This window comes from Myotis yumanensis, unplaced genomic scaffold, assembly GCF_028538775.1.
Source record: "Myotis yumanensis isolate MYYU_CA2020_CCGP unplaced genomic scaffold, mMyoYum1.0.hap1 SCAF_2, whole genome shotgun sequence".
Taxonomy (NCBI): Eukaryota; Metazoa; Chordata; class Mammalia; order Chiroptera; family Vespertilionidae; genus Myotis; species Myotis yumanensis.
The window spans coordinates 67901160-67915841 of record NW_027223753.1 but is presented as its reverse complement, the minus strand read 5'-3'; the positions used below and the strand labels follow the sequence as shown (position 1 = coordinate 67915841).

Here is a 14682-nt window from a genome sequence, read left to right as displayed (position 1 = left end):
TTAGCCTGAAATATATTTCTCCATCCCTTCACTTTCAGTCTGTGTGAGTCCCTTGTTCTGAGGTGGGTATCTTATAGACAGCATATATATGGGTCATGTTTTCTTATCCACTCAGCCACTTGATGTCTTTTGATTGAAACATTTAGTCCATTTACTTTTTATAGAAGTGAGATCATCTTTATACAGGCACATCCCCAGACAATCAGCAAGCCCAATAGCAACAAAGGTCAGCTTTTATTGACTGTGTTACAAAAGAGCCAGTTTATTCAAAAGACCAAAGCCCATGTCATCATCAGACTCCTTAGATTCATCTTTCTTTGCTTCCACTTTCTTCTCCTCAGCTGGGGCAGCAGAGGTGGAAGGGGAAGGACCTCCTGCTGGTGCAGCACTAACTGCAGGGGCAGGTCCAGCAGCCCCTATACTGCAGATGAGACTCCCAATGTTAACATTGGCCAGAGCCTTTGCAAACAAGCCTGGCCAGAAAGGTTCAACATTTACACCAGCTACTTTAATGAGAGCAATGATCTTATCCTCCATCACTGTCACTTCATCGTTGTGCAGGATCAGGGCCAAGTAGATGCAGGAGAGCTCAGAGACTGAGGCCATGGTGAGGTCGAGTGCTGGGTGAGCGCTGCCAGGAGCGGTACTAGTCCCCGGATGAAATTAGAGCCTCATCCCAACGTGGCCTTAGCTTCCTCGGGAGAACCAAGCACCTTACCGGCAGCTGGGGAAAGGGCAGTCCATTTACTTTTAAAGTTATTATTGATGGGTACTTGTTTGTAGCCATTTTTATTTTTGTGCCTGTGTTCCTTCTTCCTTCTTTATTTCTTCTTTTTAAACCAGGCCCTTTAGCATTTCTTGCATTGCTGGCTTAGTAGTGATAAACTCCCTTAGCATTTCTTTTTCTGTGAAGCTCCCTATCTCCCTTTCAATTTTGATAGAGTATTCTTAGATTCAGTCCCATGCTTTGCCTCCCTTTGTAAATTTCCTTCCATTCTTTTCTGGCCTGATGTGTTTTTGTTGAGACATCATTTGATAATCTAATGGGGGATCCCTTATAAGTAACTTTCTGTCTCTTTCTTGCAGCCTTTAAGATTCTCTTTGTCCTGAACATTTGCCATCATAATTATGAGGTGTCTTGGTGTGGGTCTTTTTGGGTTCATATTGTTTGGGACTCTCTCTAATTGTGTGACTTTTTTCTTCCCTAAATCAGGGAAGTTTTCTGACATTATTACTTCGAATAGTTTTTTAACCCTTGTTCGTCTTCTTGTCACACTGGCACCCCTATTATTTGTATGTTGCTTTTTTTAAAATTAAATCTTTATTGTTCAGATTATTACATTAGTTACTCTTTTTTCCCACCATAACTCCCCTCCACCCAGTTCCCACCCCACCCTCTGCCCTCACTCCCCACCCACTGTCCTCATCCATAGGTGCACGTTTATTGTCTAATCTCTTCACTCACCCCCACACTCCTTTCCCCTGCCCCAAGAATAGTCAGTCCATTCCCATTCTATGTCCCTGATTCTATTACAATCACCAGTTCATACTGTTCATCAGATTATTTATTCACTTGATTTTTAGGTTCACTTGTTGATAGATGTGTATTTGTTGTTCATAATTTGTATCTTTACCTTTTTCTTCTTCTTCCTCTTCTTACAGGATACCTTTCAGCATTTCATATAATACTGGTTTGGTGGTGATGAACTCCTTTAGCTTTTTCTTATCTGTGAAGCTCTTTATCTGGCCTTCACTTCTGAATGATAGCTTTGCTGGATAAAGTACTCTTGGTTGTAGGTTCTTGGCATTCATCACTTTGAATATTTCTTGCCATTCCCTTATGGCCTGCAAAGTTTCTGTTGAGAAATCAGCTGACAGTCGTATGGGTATTCCCTTGTAGGTAACTGATTTTCTTTCTCTTGCTGCTTTTAGGATTCTCTCTTTGTCTTTTGCTCTTGGCATTTTAATTATGATGTGTCTTGGTGTGGTCCTCTTTGGGTTCCTATTGTTTGGGGTTCTCTGTGCTTCCTGGACTTGGAAGTCTATTCCTTTCACCAGTAGGGGAAGTTTTCCATCATTATTTCTTCAAATAGGTTTTCAATATCTTGCTCTTTCTCATCTTCTGGCACCCCTATAATTCGGATGTTGGTACGCTTGAAGCTGTCCCAGAGGCTCCTTACACTATCTTCGTATTTTTGGATTCTTTTTTCATTTTGCTTTTCTGGTTGGGTGTTTTTTGCTTCTTCGTATTTCAAATCTTTGACTCGATTCTTGCGCTCCTCTGGTCTGCTGTTGGGAGTCTGTATAATGTTCTTTATTTCAGTCAGTGTATGCTTAATTTCTAGTTGGTCCTTTATCACAACATCGAGGGTCTCATTAGATTTCTTGAGGATCTCACTACATTTATCGCGGTCTCACAGTCTTCTTGAAGATCTCACTACATTTATCGGCAGTCTCACCAGTCTTTTTGAGGGCCTTATTAAATTTATCGGCAGCTTCTAGACAGTTCTTTAAAGACCTTAAAAGTGTGATTTTGAACTCTATATCCAACAGTTTGCTTTCCTCCAATTCTGTCGTTTGTGTCCTGTTTCTTTGTCTTGGCATTTTTTATGCTTCGCTGTGTCGATAGAGTGCCTTTCTGTACTAAGTGTCCCAATTACCTGAGGTAGACACTCTTGGTGCACCCCCTTGTGGGCTTTGTGCACTGTCTTGTTGCAGTTAAGCCTTGATTGTTGTAGTTATCACTGTGAGGAATTGACCTCCAGGCCAATTTGCTGTGAGAATCAGCTGTGTCTGCAGTGGGAGAACTTCTGTGCTGGAGACACCCCTCTAGGCCTAGACTTGCTTCGATGGGGCTTTGGTGCTCACTGAGTCTGCCCCCTGAGTGTGTCTTTTATGGTTCCACGGAGCTGCAAACTGGATGGTCCCACTCTGACCTCTGGGTTTCCTGGCTCCTGGATCTCTAGGGAGGTTCTAATCTAGCCTTTGCCTGAGGCTATCCAGCAAAAGTCTCCCTGCAGGGCTTGGGCGGGACGGGTCCCACTGGATCAACAGGGCCGGGTTAGCAATTATGGCTGCTCTCAGTCTTGCCCTCAGAGTCTCTGCTTCTCAGTGTCCCAGTAATTGCTGCAAGCCCCACGGAGAGAAAGCTACCCTAGGGTTCTGAGCGATGCCAGACAGTCCCGATTCTCCTGTATGAGTCTGGGTCCCTAGAGACTTGCCTGGAACTGGAGCTCAGAGTCTGAGACTCCCTCCCAATTGAAAACGACAACTGCGCCATCAGCAGCCAGCCTGCTCCACATGCACTCCGAACCTTAGTATTTTACTTCAGCACTGCGCCTCCTCTGAGCCTCGGTATGCTTTTCTCTTTCCTCCTAGTTGTAGAACTTCCATTCAGCCAGTCTTCCTGTGGTTCTGGATGATGTTCGTTCCATCTTTTAGTTGTATTTTTGAAGTGGTTGTTCGAGGCAGCAAACTCCGGTGTTTACCTATGCCGCCATCTTGGTTTCTCCCTGTATGTTGCTTTGTTTCATGTTGTCCCAAAGCTCTCCTAGGCTCCCCTCCTGGCCTTTAATTTTTTTCTCCAATTACAGTTCATTTTGGGCTTGTTTTACCGCCCTGTCTTCTAATTTGCTAATTCAGTTTTCTGCTTCTCCTAGTCCACTGTTGAAACTTTTCATAGTGCTTTTTATTGTAGCTATATCACCCTTTAGTTCCTCTAGATTCTTACATAAGTTGTTGATTTTTTTTTTAATCACAAGGATATTTTTAACAGGACATGGAGGATACAAAAATAGGAAGATTTCTTGTTATTCTTTATTGATAGTTTTATTAATATATACTTTTTATTGACTTATAAGATCAATCTATTTTTAAATTTTGATGCACACTTCATTTTGAAAAACAAAATAAATATAACATGACTCAGTTTCTCTAAACAGGGAATGACTGTAAAACTTTATGGCCAAAAGGATTTTGAGAACTTCTAAGAAAAGAGAAAAATCAAAAGCTGTTTCTCTTCTGGAACCCCAAACTCCTTCAGTTTCTTCAGTATCATAATTAGATATTACATTTTATTGGTCTGTCATATGTCAAACCAAATTGTCCAGTTAAATCCTCAGATTGTGATGAATACTAGTCATACTCATCACTAGTTCTATAGCTGTCCTCAGCAACGGGGACCACGGGACAGAGAGATGCATGAAACCTATGGCTTAAATTATCTTGGCTTTGTGCCCGGGTCAATCTTGTCCCAGGCAGGTACTCCTCAGCATCCACCTCACTATCCTCTTAGCAGCTGGTTAAAACTCAGGGATGGGGACAGGATATTCACATGAGGTGATGGCTTTGCTTCTCAGGGGTGACCCTGGCATAGGGTAAAGCCACTCAACTGCATTACAAGATGTGGCTGCCCAGCACCAGCAATAACATTCAATCTGAGGTCCTCACAGCATTGGGAACACTTTGGCCCTTGCAGAGATACACTGGAAGTATAAAACCAAAAAAAGATGAATTTTTCACTGCAGGGCTTGGCCTATGCTTACTGTGCAAAAAATAAGGTAAAACACTCCCATTGTCCTAAGATGATGGCTGCTATGCACAACTCTGCTTCAGTGAATAGCATTGTAAGCTTATTTCTACTGGGATGTTCTTTTAGGTTTGCAGGTTGCTATGGCATCTAGACCCAACATGACGGCCCCCATTTGCCTGGTGGAAAACAACAATGAGCATCTGTCAGTGAATCAGGAAGCTCTAGAGATTCTTGGCCAGATTTCTCAGCCAGTGGTGGTCGTGGCCATTGTAGGACTGTATCGAACAGGCAAATCCTACTTGATGAATCGGCTTGCAGGACAGAATCACGGTGAGTGGTGTCTCAGGCAGAGGACTATTCTTTGACTCCAGCTATATCACAGTTTCATAGTTTTCTTCACTAGTCACATGAAGAAAGAGCTAAATTCTTTTCAATCAAACAACCTTCTATTTCTAATTCTTACTAATAAATTATGACCTTAATTAGTGTTATCTCAGGCCAGGGCCAATTTTTTTAATCTAACTAAATCACAGCTTATTAGTTTTCTTCCCTGGTTACATGAAGAGTGAACTAAACTTCTCTCAATAAACCAAACTTCTAAGTCTAATTCTCATCACTAAATTATTACCTTAATCTATTCTATTGCCATATTTATAGTTTCACTTCTGTTAAGGGAAATCCCTCCTAGTAATGCATAGACTCCTTCTTTTACCTGTGCCAACACTGGGGTCTTAAAATTGTGCCTCCTCTCTTGGTCATAACATGTTTTGCTCTCTCTATAGAATTTTGCTTTTCCCATGAATATATAGAGATAATTGCATATCTATCACCATCTTTAAAGATTTTTTTGTGAGTTCACATCCCATTATTGTTAACAACCTCTCCCACACCATTTGTCATTTTTATTTTTATCATTTTGACTGGAAAAATATTATCTGAATTTCTTTTTCTTTAGATGTCTCTCTTCTATTCACTTCTGTTTGCCCTTTACTGGACCATTCTTTAATATGCTCTTATTATGATATTCAGTGACCTTTATTATGTCTGATTCATGGATGCACTTCACCTCCATTTTGAGCTCTTGCTGGGTATCATTTTCACTGTTAACATTCATCTCCTCCTTCAAATATATAACACACAAAGTAAAGCATTCTTACAGAATAGAGAATGCATCATCTTATATTCTGGGGTACTTCCATTCCCAAAAGTCTGATTTTGTAGCCCCTTGGCTGCTTAGATTGTCTGTTTTCACTGTTGCTTTGGTCTCCCCTTCCTTTATAGGTTTCCCTCTGGGCTCTACGGTGCAGTCTAAAACCAAGGGTATCTGGATGTGGTGTGTGCCTCACCCCTGTAAGCCTGATTGCACTCTGGTCCTTCTGGATACTGAGGGCCTGGGCGATGTGGAAAAGGTAAGGCAGAGGGTCACAGATAAAATGTTTTCAACCTGGATTGTCTCATAGTGAACTTTTTAATTTAACTGCTTGATCTATTTGTGAAATCTAGAAATCGAACTATGTATCAGGCAAATGCTCGCTTGTTTGACTTTTATTTCTAGGTAAGGTGTCAGAGTACATTGAGTAAATTTTTTCTATTTCTCAGCAATGCATGAATAATTGATTCAATTGCTGAGCACCATATTCCCCGGTCTCTAAGTTAAGTACTATAGATACTAGTGACCCATATAAAAGCCCTGCCCTCAATAAGTCTTTCGTCCTCTGGTGAAGTTCACCAAGTACTCACCAAGCTTTCTGGAAGACTTTGAGACACTTCTGAATGAGATGGTTCTATAAAAGATGGGTTTGTTTTACAACATTTTAAGATGGGTTTTTGATATTTTAGTTTTCTACTAAAGGGTAAAATGAATGATTTCTCCTTTTCAGCTTTAGTTTGAGACTTATTTGGAAATAGTACCTAAATTTCTACAACTTTTTATTTCTACCCAAAGAAGAGTCATAAATTTTGTGTTTATTTTTATATATCAAACAGTCTTGCTGTTTGTATAACCTATTGTTTGTCATAAGTGCCACTTCTTATTGTAATCATTTTTTTTCAATTGGGCTTTGGAATATAAATGGGCAAATAAGCATTTCCTTCCAAGTTTTTGTAGATATTTTCCACTTTTGCTCTGGGGAACAACTTTAGAGAGTGTCTATAATAGAATGATAAGTCTGTATTGTGCCGTTATTTAGACCTGCTGTATTTTATACAAACAAATTACCCCCTCCTTTAAGGTCTTTAATCTGGTTGCCCTAGGCTCACTATCCAGCTTTAACTTCTTGACCTACCCTCTGTTCCAGTCAGATCAAATAACTCTATTTTATAGAAAAGACTTCTGTATGCGGCCATGTCTACTTTTGCTTCTGTGGGTCTTTCCATGTGCAGGATACCTTCACTTCTTCAAATTCACACTCTGCTAAGTCTTTAATTTTCAATCAAGATGCTGAGGAAGACTTTATGTTATGTAAAATTTTCCAAATTTCAGAGCTCTGATCTTCCATGCTAGACATGTAAATTTTAACTTAATGCTTTTTAAAATTTATATTTATTATTGAAAGTATTACATATATTTCCCTTCTTCCCCTCCTATTGACCACATCTTTCTCACACCTATCCCCTCTGCAAGCCTTCAGCATGCTTTTGTCAATGTGCACGTTTTGTGCATATATGCATATAAGTTCTTTGGTTGATATTTTCTCTCCCTTCCCCCTTAATTTACTATTATAGCTACAGGTTCCAAAGCTTATATACATTACTTTGATGTAGCATCCTATAGATATTATCCTTGTTATATTCCTTGCTAAAGGTGTTCATCAAGGTTTTGAAATAGTCACCTTGAAAGTAATATTTGCTATTTTAAACTGATTTTTAATTTTAACAACAGTGAAAATATTCAGTAGTTTCCCATAAACACTTCTTGGATATATCCCCAGTTATGTTAACTATGGAATATTTTATATAGTCCATGACCAACAAATATATGTAGAATAAATATCTGCTAGTACCAGTCATTGTACTAAATTACTTTATATGTTATTTTATTTCATCCAATTCATTAAAAAGAAAACCCTGTGATGACAAAATTACAGTCACAAGTAATGTTTTTGTAATTGCTAAAGCTCATATGTATATTTATTCCCATCTTCAAACTTACTTGCTTGCATTGTGAGTAACTTACCTGAAATAAAATGAAGGACTGTTAGGCTTAGTGTCTGAATTAATTTCTATAGGGTAAACCCCTGAATGTCTTGCCCTAATGTACTTCTAGGGTGACCCTAAGAATGACTCGTGGATCTTTGCCCTGGCTGTGCTGCTATGTAGCAGCTTCGTCTACAACAGCATGAGCACCATCAACCACCAGGCCCTGGAGCAGCTGCAGTATCCTTCCAGGAACCCAGCCTCCATGTGTCATGGCTTCAATGGGAATGGAGATCCAGTCAGTTTCTCCTTCCCTCTCACTTAGTTGCCTTTGGTAGACCAAAAGGAACCAGAGTGAGAGTGTTTGTAATACTATTTTTTTCTTGTTTGTATGTTTGAATTAGAGAAATGTGGGAATTGTGGGTAGAAAGTTAATTTTCCTTAGCGAGGTCTTAGTTACGTGACAGAGCTGACAGAACTCATCAGGGCTAAGTCCTCCCCTACAAGAGGTGGAGTAGAGGATTCAGCAGAGTTTGTGAGTTTCTTTCCAGACTTTATCTGGGCCGTACGGGATTTCTCCCTGGAGCTGGAGTTAAATGGTCACCCTATCACAGAAGATGAGTACCTGGAGAATGCCTTGAAGCTGGTTCCAGGTAACAGCATGGCTGGGCAGTGGATGGGAGGTTCTAAACATCATGATTGGAGTTGCATTTGTACTTGAGACTAGGAGTCTGAAGAAATGGTGGCTGGGAATGAGTTGAAAAGTTCTATGGACTGAAGTTTAAGTTCACATAAGAAAAGTAGAGCCTAAAGTAGAGTAACACTATTCATAACCAATTTGTTCTTTACACATTGTAATTTAGAATCCAATTGTAACTTGAAACTTGTGCTAAAATCTTCTAAAGAGCAGTTACTTATGTTTATTATTTTAGCTTCTGCTTTTCTGTTTTGAGGAAAACAGCTGATCAAATACTTGTTTGGCATTAAATTACAATGAAAAGCCTACTAATGAAAAAATGTTTTTCATGTAATTAGACATAATTCTTCTAAAATGGGCATATAATTTTCTAATATCTTTATACATATGTTATTTATAAAAATGACTTTATGTTCTCATAAACCTGAAGTAGTATATTTTCTCTTTTCAATCTACCTATTTGTGTAATTTTTCATAATTATTAGAATATAATTTTAATTTCTATATCGAAGATTTTTTATTTTTAAATAATTTTATTTTTAGTTTAATTTTATTGTTTAAAGTATTACAAATAGTAGTGCTTATGTCTTTTTTTCCTCATTGACCTCCCCCCTGGCGTCCCTTATTCCCTGGCACATGCCCACACCCTCACTCCCAGTGTCTTGTGTCCATTGGTTATGCTTATATGCATGCATACAAGTCCTTCGATTGATCTCTTACCTCTCCCCCCGACCCTCCCATGCCTTCCCACTGTAGCTTGACAGTCTGTTGGATGCTTCTTTGCCTCTGTATCTATTTTTGTTCGTGGGTTTATAATGTTCTTTATATTCTACAAATAAGTGAGATCATGTGGTATTTATCTTTCACTGACTGGCTTATTTCACTTAGCATAATGCTCTCCAGTTCCATCCATGCTGTTGCAAATGGTAAGAGTTCCTTCTTTTTTATACAGCAGCATAATATTCCACTGTGTATATGTAACACCATTTTTTAATCCACTCATCGGCTGTTGGGCATATAGGCTGTTTCCAAATCTTAGCTACTGTGAATTGTGCTGCTATGAACATAGGGGTGCATATATCCTTTCTGATTGGTGTTTCTAGTTTCTTGGGATATATTCCTAGAAATGGTATTACTGTATCAAATGAAAGTTTCATTTAATTTTTTGAGGAAACGCCGTACTGTTTTCCACAGTGACTGCACCAGTCTGCATTCCCACCAGCAGTGCACGAGTGTTCCTTTTTCTCCACATCCTCTCCAGCACTTGTCATTTGTTGATTTGTTGATGATAGCCATTCTGGCAGGTGTGAGATGGTACCTCATTGTTGTTTTGATGGGCATCTCTCAGATGATTAGTGACTTTGAGCATGTTTTCATAAGTCTCTTTGAGTTTCTGTATGTCCTCTTTCGCAAAGTATCTATTTAGGTCCTTTGCCCATTTTGTGATTGGATTGTTTACCTTCCTTTTGTTAAGTTGTATGAGTTCCCTGTAAATGTTGGAGATTAAACCCTTATCAGAGATAACATAGGCAAATATGTTCTCCCATGCAGTGGGCTTTCTTGTTGTTTTGTTAATGGTTTCTTTTGCTGTGCAGAAGCTTTTTATTTTGATGTAGTCCCATTTGTTTATTTTCTCTTTAGTTTCCATTGCTCTAGGAGCTATATCAATGAAGATTTTGCTTCGACAAATGTCTCCTACTTTAGTGCCTATGGCTTCTTTAATATTTTTATGGCTTCCCATCTTATCTTTCAATCCTTTATCCATTTTGAGTTTATTTTGTGTATGGCATAAGTTGGAGGACTAGTTTAATTTTTTTGCATCTATCTGTACAATTTTCCCAACATCATTTATTGAAGAGACTATCTTGGCTCCATTGTATGTTCTTGCCTCCTTTGTCAAATATTAATTGAGCATAGTAACTTTGGTCAATTTCTGGGTTCTCTGTTCTGTTCCACTGGTCTATATATCTGTTCTTGTGCCAGTACCAGGAAGTTTGAGAACAGTGGCTTTGTTGTATAGCTTGATATCTGGTATTGAGGTCCCCTCCAACATTGTTCTTCTTTCTCAAGATTGTTGCAGCTATTTGGGATCTTTTTTTATTCCAGATGAATTTTTGGAGTCTGTTCTAGGTCTTTGAAGTATGTGTTTGGTATTTTAATGAGGATTGCATTGAATTTATAGATTGCTTTGAGTAGTTTGGTCATTTTAATGATGTTGATTCTACCAAATCCATGAACATGGTATAGTCTTCCATTTGTTCATGTCTTCCTCTATCTCTTTTTCAGTGTCCTGATATTTTCTGAGTACAGGTTATTTATCTCACTGGTTCTCAAACTGTAGGTCACGACCCCTTTGGGGGTCCAACAACACTTTCACAGGGGTTGTCCTGATATCAGATATTTACAGTATTATTCATAAGAGTAGCAAAATTACAGTTATGAAGTAGCAACGAAAATAATTTTATGGTTGGGGGTCACCAAAACATGAAGAACTGTATTAAAGGGTCTTGGCATTAGGAAGGTTGAGAACCACTGCTTTATCTCCTTGGTTAAATTTATTCCTGGGTATCTTAATTTTTTTGTTGCAATGGTAAATGTGATTGCTTTTTAAGTTTCTCTTTCTGTGAGTTCATTATTTGTGTATAGAAAAGCCATATACTTCTTGGTGCTAATTTTTTATCCTGCTACATTGCTGAAATCATTTATCAAATAAAGTAGTTTTTTGATGGAGTGTTTGGGGTTTTCTATGTACAATATCATGTCAACTGCGAATAAGAACAGTTTTACTAATGTTCCAATTTGGATGCCTTTTATTTCTTCTTGTCTGATTGCAATGGCTAGTACTTCCAGTACTATGTCAAACAGAAGTGGTGAGAATGGGAATCCCTGTCTTGTTCCTTTTCTTAGCGAAAATGATTTTATTTTTTGCCCATTGAGTATTATGTTTGTCATATATGGCTTTAATTATATCGTGGTATCATCCTTTTATTCCCACTTTGCTGAGCGTTTTTATCAAGAAAGGGTGTTGGATTTTGTCAAATGCTTTTTCTGCATCAATGGATATGATTATATGGTTTTTATCTCAGTTTCTTTATGTGATATAACACGTTTATTGATTAGTGGATATTGTACCATCCTTGCATCCTTGGAATAAATCCCACTTGGTCATGGTGTATGATCTTGCTAATGTAATGCTGGATTTGATTTGCTAATATTTTGTTGAGAATTTTCGCGTGTATGTCCATGAGGGATATTTTCCTATAATTCTCTTTCTTTGTGTGTCTTTATCTGATTTTGGTATTAGAGTAATCTTGGCTTCATAGAAAGATGTTGGAAGTGTTCCCTCCTCTAAAATAGTTTGGAATAGTCTGAGGAAGATAGGTTTTATTTCTTCTTTGAATGTTTGATAAAATTCCCCTATGAAGCCGTCTGGTCCAGGGCTTTTGATTGTTGGAAGTTTTTTGATTACTGCTTCAATTTCCTCCATAGTTATTGGCCTATTCAGATTTTTTTGATTCCTCCTGGTTGAGTTTTGGAAGGTAGTATTTTTCTAGGAATATGTGCATTTATTCTATTTTGACCAGTTTGTTGGAATAGAGTTGTTCACAGTATTTTTTTTTTTTTTTTTTTTTTTTGTAATCCTTCGTATTTCTGTAGGGTCTGTTGTTATTTCGCCTCTTTAATTTCTGATTTTGTTTTTTTGGGTCCTCTCTCTTGGTGAGCCTGGCTAGCAATTCATCAATCTTGTTCATCCTTTCAAAGAACCAGCTCTTAGTTTCATTGATCTTTTGTATTGTTTTTTTTTCCTGGTCTCTATGTCATTTATTTCTGCTCTGATCTTTATTATTTCCTTCCTTCTGCTCACTCTGGGCTTTTCTTGTTGCTCTCTTTCTAATTCTTCTATTTACAGAGTTAGATGGTTTCTTACCAGTTTTTCTTGTTTTTTTTTTTGTTTGTTTGTTTGTTTTGTTTTTAGGAAGGCCTGGACTGCTACTAACTTTCCCCTCAGAATTGCTTATACTGTGTCCCAAAGATTTTGGATTGTTGTGTTTTCATTGTTATTTGTTTCCAGGATGTTTTTTATTTCTTCTTTGATCTCTTTGGTAACCCAATCATTATTTAATAGTATGCTATTCAGCCTTCAAGTGTTTGACTTTTTTTATTGTTTTTATTTGTAATATTATGCCATCGTGGTCTGAGAAAATGCTTGATATGATTTAAATCTTCTTAAATTTGGAGATACTTTACCTGTGTCCCAATATGTGGTCTATCTTTTGAAATGTCCCATGTGCACTTGAAAAGAATGCATATTCTGTAGTTTTCGGGTGGGTTGGAATGTTCTAATGATGTCAATTAAGTTCATCTGATCTAGTGAGTCATATAGGATTGTTGTTTCTTTGCTAATTTTTCATCTAGTGGATTTATCCAGTGATGTTAATGGGGGTGTTAAAGTCTCCTACTATGATTGCATTGCTGTCAATCTCTCCCCTGATATCTCCCAGAAGTTTTTCTTTTATGTATTAGGATGCTCCTGCACTGGTTGCATATATGTTTACCAAAGTTATAACCTCTTGTTGTATAGATCTCTTTAGAATAATGAAGTGGCCTTTCTTGTCTCTTTATATGGCCTTCACTTTGATGTCTATTTTATCAGATATAAGTATTGTTACCCCAGCATATTTTTACTTTCCATTTGCCTGCTAGATATTTTCCCATCTCTTCACTTTCAGTCTGTGTGATTCCCTTGTTCTGAGGTAGGTCTCCTGTAGACAGCATATATATGGGTCATGTTTGCTTATCCATTCATTCACTCCATGTCTTTTGATTGGAGCATTTAATCCATTTAAGTTTAATGTTATTATTTTTTAAAAATATATTTTATTGATTTTTTACAGAGTGGAAGGGAGAGGGATAGAGAGTTAGAAACATTGATAAGAGCCAAACATCGATCAGCTGCCTCTTGCACAATCCCCACTGGGTATATGCCCGCAACCAAGGTACATGCCCTTGACTGGAATCAAACCCAGGACCCTTGAGTCCGCAGGCCGATGCTCTATTCACTGAGCCAAACCGGTCAGGGCTAATGTTATTATTGATTGGCACTTGTTTGTAGAGATTTCTGTGCTTTATGCCTGTGTTCCTTCCTCCCTGTCTATTTCTTTTTTATTTTTTTAATTTTTTTATTTTTCGCTAAAAGTATTACAAAGGGTATTACATAAGTGTCCTTTTTCCCCCCCGCCCTTGAAAACCCCTGCCCTCCCTTACCCCCCAGTGTCTTATGTCCATTAGTTATGCTTATATGGATGCATACAAGTCCTTCGGTTGATCTCTTACTCCCCTCCCTCCTGTCCCCCAACCCTCTCTGGCCTTCCCACTGCAGTTTGACAATCAGTTTGAGGCAGCTCTGCCTCTGTATCTATTATTGTTCAAAAGTTTGTAATGGTCTTTATTATCCATGAATGAGTGAGATCAGGTGGTATTTTTCCTTCACTGACTGGCTTGTTTCACTTAGCATAATGCTCTCCAGTTCCATCCATGCTGTTGCAAATGGTAAGAATTCCTTCTTTTTTACAGCAGCATAGTATTCCATCGTGTAGATGTACCAAAGTTTTCTAATCCATTCATCTACTGATGGGCACTTAGGCTGTTTCCAGATTTTAGCTATGGTGAATTGTGCTGCTATGAACATAGGGGTGCATATATCCTTTCTGATTGGTGTTTCTGGTTTCTTGGGATATATTCCTAGAAGTGGGATCACAGGGTCAAATGGGAGTTCCATTTCCAATTTTTTGAGGAAACTCCATACTGTCTTCCATAGTGGCTGCACCAGTCTGCATTCCCACCAGCAGTGCACAAGTGTTCCTTTTTCTCCACATCCTCTCCAGCACTTGTTGTTTGTTGATTTGTTGATGATGGCCATTCTGACAGGTGTGAGATGGTACCTCATTGTTGTTTTGATTTGCATCTCTCGGATGATTAGTGACTTTGAGCATGTTTTCATATGTCTCTTGGCTTTCTGAATGTCCTCTTTTGAAAGGTGTCTATTTAGATCCTTTGCCCATTTTTTGATTGGATTGTTTATCTTTTTTTTGTTAAGTTGTATGAGTTCCCTATAAATTTTGGAGATTAAGCCCTTATCAGATATGATGTTGACAAATATGTTTTCCCATGAAGTGGGTTTTCTTGTTGTTTTGTTGATGGTTTCTTTTGCTGTGCAGAAGCTTTTTATTTTGATGTAGTCCCATTTGTTCATTTTCTCTTTAGTTTCAACTGCCCTAGGAGCTGTATCAGTGAAGAAATTGCTTTGGCATATGTCTGA

The 14682-nt window shown here is 38.2% G+C and overlaps 1 protein-coding gene and 1 pseudogene across 2 annotated transcripts in view; one reads left to right on the top strand and one right to left on the bottom strand.

Moving 5' to 3' along the window:
* The window catches only part of LOC139003546 (guanylate-binding protein 6-like), a 34622-nt gene that overhangs the window by 6360 nt on the left and 13580 nt on the right, over positions 1-14682 (top strand). Inside the window, exons 2-5 of one of the 2 annotated variants that reach the window (XM_070405553.1) lie at positions 4658-4861; positions 5813-5940; positions 7797-7906; positions 8123-8319. In XM_070405553.1, coding sequence (XP_070261654.1) covers positions 4672-4861; positions 5813-5940; positions 7797-7906; positions 8123-8319 — 625 coding nt within the window. In that variant the 5' untranslated portion in view covers positions 4658-4671. The remainder of the gene's footprint in view (positions 1-4657; positions 4862-5812; positions 5941-7796; positions 7907-8122; positions 8320-14682) is intronic. The other variant, XM_070405554.1, reaches the window with a different exon arrangement.
* Positions 247-606, bottom strand: LOC139002434 (large ribosomal subunit protein P1 pseudogene; annotated as a pseudogene).